At 34.3% G+C, this 6,772-nt stretch overlaps 1 protein-coding gene across 1 annotated transcript; it reads left to right on the top strand.

The window, feature by feature from the left end:
* The first annotated feature begins 1,669 nt into the window (after positions 1 to 1,669).
* LOC121267580 (NADH dehydrogenase [ubiquinone] 1 alpha subcomplex subunit 1) lies at positions 1,670 to 4,955 on the top strand. The gene is made up of 3 exons (XM_041171502.1): positions 1,670 to 1,854; positions 1,958 to 2,080; positions 4,753 to 4,955. Exons 1-2 carry the CDS (start codon positions 1,747 to 1,749, stop codon positions 2,048 to 2,050), a joined length of 201 nt encoding a protein of 66 aa, XP_041027436.1. The 5' UTR covers positions 1,670 to 1,746; the 3' UTR covers positions 2,051 to 2,080; positions 4,753 to 4,955.
* Positions 4,956 to 6,772: the final 1,817 nt, after the last annotated feature.

Here is a 6,772-nt window from a genome sequence, read left to right on the forward strand (position 1 = left end):
TTTGAGTTTCTCAGCCTCCATCTGATTTGGACATTTCAGCTTGGTTTTTGAATGGCACAGGCACTCTCCCGTGTCTTGTCTTGCACTGTTGTTCACAGACTACTTTTTTCTTTGCTAATTGAGAATATCCCATGGTGACCATAAAGAAAAATACTAAATTTATAATTATTTTTTAATAATAAAGTTTTAAAATTATGTTGCAATTTTGGCTTACTTTACCATAATTAGTGGGAGACCGAGATTGATGGGCTGGTGTTTGGACACGCTGCAGCCTGCTGCCCCCACCCTATTATTGTTATTATTATTATTATTATTATTAATGAAAGTAAGAAAGATGATATACAGCTAGAGATACATGTGGATGAGATGCAAGTTGAAAACAGGTTTTTGAGAAGATGAATTTCTTTTAATTCAGCTTGGAGTATGGTTCCTCTACATATATAATTAATATAATGTTAATTTAGAATGTCATTGGCATAATCTTAGCACAGAAACTCATAACATTCGCTTTAACATAATGTGTAGAATATCCAAATAGTTTTTAAATTTGAAATATTGTATCAATGATCAATTATTGAATCACTTTATAATAAAATCTTAGCAATCAAATACCACCAAACTAAGATATATAATTACTTGTATGGGTTATTATTATTATTATTATTATTACCATATACATCAGAACAAGTACTATTAAATCTAAATACTCCTTCTAATGGATTCTCTTGTTAATGAAGTGTTAACGTCGTGTTTCGTATTTCTGGATAAGGTTTTAGTGACTCGAAACGGGATCTTTACTTACAAACACAAAAAAAAAAAAAAGTAGGGACATGATTGTCTGAAAAGCTTTCGATGACTAAGTTAGTCTCCTTATATATATATTAATAACTTTTATATTTAGGCTACGTTTGGGTACCAAGAGTACCTCAAGTATTCTCACTACTATTCTTTATTTTATTATTATTTTTCACCTATTTTTTTACTATTCATTACTTTTTACCTACTATTTATTATTCTATTATTATTTTTTTATTATTTTTTCATTATTATTCACAAACATTCTCAATACTTTTAAGGTATTCTCACTATCTAAATATAGCCTTAGAGTTTAGAGAGGTTTTTATACTTAGGTGGGAAGCTTTTATATTAAATTGGTTTGAATTTAGAGATGAGATAGTTTTAAATAAAAAATGAAAATTGAAAAAAATTGTTAAAATATATTTTTTTAATATTTTAACATTTGATAAAATTGAGTTGATATTTAAAAAAATTAAATTATTTATTATATTTTATATAATAATTTAAAAAAATTATAATAATAAAATAAAATAAAATAAAATAAAATAAAATAAAATGAGACTAGACGAGACGAGATCAATCGTAGCCAAAACGTTTTGAGGGGGCATTTGTTCCCTCTGTCAGAGTCAAGCCTTCCTGCCTGTATCCATTTTAACCTGAACATTTAATGCGACGTGCTGACCGTGGTCAGGAGCTTCAATGCAGCGTGACTTTTAGCTTTCTAATATCAAACAACATATAATTTTCTCTATTATACTTTAATTTTCTATGTGCGTTTATATTATTGTTAGAGATGCCTAAGGCCCATATTGTTTGGGCCGCTGATGGGTGGCAGGCTAGACATAGGGACGCAGGAGCGTCAGAAATCAAAATAATCCATAGGACAAGAACTCGAGAGCGAGGGAGAGCGGAGAAGATTGTTGAGTTCAAGGGAGAGAGAGATCTGAGATGTCGTGGGTATGGTTGGAAGCAGCGTTACCTCTGGGAATCATAGCCGGAATGCTCTGTGCTATGGGTAATGCTCAGTATTACATTCACAAAGCCGCTCATGGCCGGGTATTTTCTAACCCCTTTTTTCTTTACTTCAATGTGAGATTCTTTATCGATCATTCTTTCTCGGACTAACCGAATTCCCTTATTACGTAATTAATTTTTACAGCCGAAGCACATCGGCAACGACATGTGGGATGTGGCTATGGAACGGCGCGACAAGAAGCTTGTCGAGAAGGTCTCTGCCGCTGCTCATAATTAAGAGAAGACGCAATTGAAAAAAAATAGAGAGGTATTTTTTGCATCGAACGTTCTGGTTACGTTCCCCAACCCCCCGGGTGTAATTTCTGCTGTATGATCTTTTTAGGGTTTCCTTTCAATTTAACGTTGAGGGTTTAGCGTCCTGGTAATTAGTTCTTCTACATTTATGTGGGAGTTTGTAGTAATCATACAATTATTTCAAGGGTTTAAATTACTGCAATTTTTGGCGTTCTAGTCGATGGTGGGATAATTAAATTATTAAGGTAGTTTTATTTTACGAGTGATGCTATATAATATATTCCTATCTCTCTTTGATCCCATTCCATAAATATGGCAGTTTCAGTTTCTATCACCCTTGGATCATCTCTCTCTCTCTCTCTCTCTCTCTCTCTCTCTCTCTATTTTATTTTATTTTTATTCTTCTTTTTACTAAAAAACTACCTCATCATAGTGGGATGATGTTGTAGTATATAGAAATTTCCTTTATTATAGATATCTGGAGTTTACCACTTACCTCCCACTTGTCAGCTTGCTGACCACGGCCTCGCTGTGGTGTGCGAGTTCTTTGCCTTCAGGCTTGCATCGTTTCAGTTCTCCATCCCGTTGGGTGTGGGTGGGTGGTATTGGGTTTGTGGGGCCTTATTTTTTGGTGTGTTGGCCCAAGCCTTGTGGGGGTCCGGGGGCAATGCCCTGGCCTAATTTTTTGGCATTGTTTGTGATAAGAGGAAGTGCTAGGCAGAAAGCTTGCTCGATGTTCCTGCGATAGGTAGCTTGAGCGAAGCTCAATAGAGAGTTCGTTGGAGTCTAGCTCGAGCAAATGTTGGACAGAGAGTTTGCTCGAGGTATGCTTGATGCTCCGTTCGAGCGAATAACGCAAAAAAGTGAAAATTAGGGTTTTCGTCGTATGACACTATAAATATATACTTAATGAATAGAATAGTAGTTATGAGGGTTTTGAACGGTGAACTTTCGTCCCAAAAAGTGTATTTTGTGATTTCTCAATACAATAAAATCCTCTGCAGCTCTGTGGATGTAAGCACGTTGCCGAACCGCATTAATTTTGTGTTGTGTGATTGATTTGCTTGTATTTGCTTGTGTTTGCTTTTGTTTGTCTGTCATTGCTTTAACAACATGTGGGTGAGTGTGGATAAAATGTTCACAAGACATTTTATGTTGAGATTGCATAACTATGCTTTAAATTTCCAAGTAAAACGTTTTTAGAAGACATTTATGATATTGTGCTTGTGCTCGATACGTTGATTCTATTAAGTTGGGCTAATTGGAAGGTAATTAACATTTCAAGAGTAGATTCAAGCCGGTTTCTGATGTATATGATCTATAATATGTAGTTAAATGTGCATTTGGCTCTGTGTGTGCCAAAGTGTGCATTTGGGTTTCATCTAATACATAAATCGTATACAGCCAAGATCTTAAATATTCTACAAGAATTGATTTTGTGGAACCACTGCTTTTGGATTTCTAGAAGTGAAATCAACACAGAATGTTCATCTCAGTTCTTGTAGCGTTGGCAAGCTTTACTGCAACAATGTTATCGCTATGTGGAACAACTGTAGTGCTTCTTGGCCACATATCTTGATGTAAAAAGCATTTTACTTAAATCCTTAATGCCTTGAGAGTGGCTGGTATTATTTTTATTTATTTTAAGTTCCCTTATCTTTTTTGCATTTTTCATACTAGATTGGTGGGTGTGGTAAATTTTATCACAAAGGATTGAGAACCTCAAAATATGCTATCAGTGTTGTATTCATAATATTGCACAGATTAGTAGCTGCTGTTATACAATTGGGATCATATGCACTCTTTAAAGTTTCCCTTTTATAGATTCCTGGTTCTTGTTTAGTTGTGAGGTTCAGCTCAGCCATGCCAAGTTCTTTATATGAAACTAGAGGTTTTGTTTTTTCATATTCTAAATATTGAAAATGTTAATACAAGGTTTTAGTCTCTCTCTCTCTCCCTCTCCTTTTTTTCATGATTATCATATTAAGATATAGGTTTAAATAGTAGTCTTCCTGCCACACCCTTATAGCAAAAGTCAAGTCAAGAGCAATCAAAGAAAACATTGGAGCAAGTGTCAAGTATAGGCCTAGCAGTGGTTGGAGTTGTTTCAACGGCAAAATGAAAAGGGGGGAATCAAAGATAAAGGTTAAGAAATAGAGGCCTTGCATCTCTCCCTCTCGCCCGGCTCATTCTCAATCATGATAGTGGCCTCTTAGAACTGTAGAGCTTTGAATGGCCGAGCTTATACATATATATATATATATATATATATACACACAGGGTGCAGGTCAATTTGCTAGCTCCAGAATACAAGCACAAGGAAACTCTTGCCATGGTTGATAGGTTCTTTGCTCGTTACCCTATCTAATTGATTGTTGAAGCCGGAAACTCTTTGGGCAATTCCTATTCTACTCTGGAGATTTATTTTGAATAAAATCTTTTAGGATTCAACTTATGCAGCTAGATTAGACCTAATACTTCTTAGGCAGATAGAGTCCACATTTTTTGGATCATCATGACCCCTGCCTTCCGGCTACTTACAGATAGTCAAGTTTTATTTTAATAGAGGGTCATTTAATCTGAGCTTCCCTCGTCTTCTCATTCTGCCTCATGCATGTTTGTTTCATTGTTTTCAATGAGTTTATTTACCTAGTGGAACTTATGCTATTTACCAATAAAATGCAGGAAGCTTTGAAAGTCTCTTGAAAGCGGGAATAAACTGCCAGCAATGCTGAAGAGCCTCAAGAGCACTCTGATATTGTATTTGTTTTCTTTGTATGTGAACTTGAAGGAGCCTCGAACCTTTTGGGAAAAACACGCTCTGTTCTCCATCTTCTTGTATCTGACTCCTTGAACTTGGTTTGAGAGAGTTTTCTGATTGATTATGAGTTGCTTGTATCCAAACCTTTTTTTGTCATGCTTGGAAATATTTTATTGTTAAGAATGATGCTTCGAAATATTGGGGGCTTTACTAGTTACTCCAATAAATAAGGAATGGACAACTGGTAGATGATCCCGGGAATTGGAACCTTGGAGTCGGATTTACGGAGGTGAGAGAACACAAAGGAGCAATAGAAGTGCTTGAATTAGCGACTTCTTGTTTGCTTAATTAACATTTATTTTTTGAGCTATAACCGTGTCAGTGTGTTTATTGCGCATCTGTACTTTGGCCTCTCTCTTTTTTTTTTTTTTTTTTTTTTTTCGGGGAGGGGGGTGGGGATCGAGTTTTACACTACACATTTATATATAAACCAGAAGTTGTAGTTACCTATCAATTGGTTTTATTGGCAATGGCCTAATGGTATACCACTTGGAGACAAAGACAAGGCCAAGTCGCCCTCTGGTTATGCTGTCATGCCACGACAGTTGTCTACTTGCCTTGTCTTTAATGCTGATCAAGGCCCACAGCCTCCGTGTCTTCAACAACTCTAGAATTGCTGGCTACAAGCGAGTTCACGCGTTAAAGAAAAATTTTGAGGGACAAGAAGATTATCTATTTCATAAAAATTATTTTTATCTTTAATTCATATTGTATCATTAAATAGATATTTTACATATCGGTATCAGTGAGTGAGCGATTTGGTGTCCAAATTCGCTTGCAAGATATATACATATTTTACAGTAAAATATATACATATTTCAAAAAACTTAATTGTGTTAAAATATAGAATAATATTTTACAGTAATTAATCGTTATTACTCTTCGGTAGATGCATATTTGAAACCTTTAACCAAAAAAATGAGAGAAAGAGGGATAAAAGAGGAAAAAGCAGAATACAGTATGGTTGGACTGACTAAGCAAGTTGGGTAGCAAATAATCCGGATTTTTTTTTTTTTTTTGGTAAAAGCTTTTATTTTATTAAAAATATTTGTGTTCTAAAAGCTCAATTAGCAAAACACAAAATTTCCAATCATAATTATTTTTTATTCAAAAGCCTTTATTTTTTTTTAAAGAAGTCAAGTTGGAACGCATAATGTGTTCTAAATACTAAATGCGTTCTAAATACTACATGCATAAATTCATCCATGCATGCATCACAATACAATCCATTACATATTACATTATTTGATATTTATACATTACATTACAATATACAAAATTACAATATATGAATTGCAAAATCAGTAAAACATGTCCCCATCTATGATTTAATCTCCCTACCAAATAGCAACTTCAAGCAAATTGACTGAGAGATCCTGCAAAACACAGTTTTGAACAATGATTATATACAAGGATTAAGACAAATTCTACTTAATAAATTAAAGATTAAGATGAGAATGGATTCTTTTTTTTTTTTTCCAAAGACACCCACACTAACAAATATTTTGTAGAGTTTTCATTCAAATACATATCCACAGCCACTTCTCTTAGCAAAATTAATAAACAAGTACATAAAACAGAGTAGTACTCAACTATCAAAAAGCTACACATTCTCTCTGTCCTCACTCGCTTAACAATATGAATATCAAAATGCTTAATAAAGTAGTACTTGTTCTAGTGCTTAACAATATGAATATCAAACTGCTTAATACAGTAGTACTTGTGCTAGTACGTACTAAACTTTTTTTCACTGAAGCATGCAACAAAACCAGACTGATGCACACCCTCTTTGTTTCATTGAAGCATGCAATTTCAAACCTTTTTTTTCAAGTATTTTTATACAAACTATAGTTCAAATAGTTGGTACAGTACCATGACCCTGAA

This window comes from Juglans microcarpa x Juglans regia, chromosome 5S, assembly GCF_004785595.1.
Source record: "Juglans microcarpa x Juglans regia isolate MS1-56 chromosome 5S, Jm3101_v1.0, whole genome shotgun sequence".
NCBI classification, from domain to species: Eukaryota; Viridiplantae; Streptophyta; class Magnoliopsida; order Fagales; family Juglandaceae; genus Juglans; species Juglans microcarpa x Juglans regia.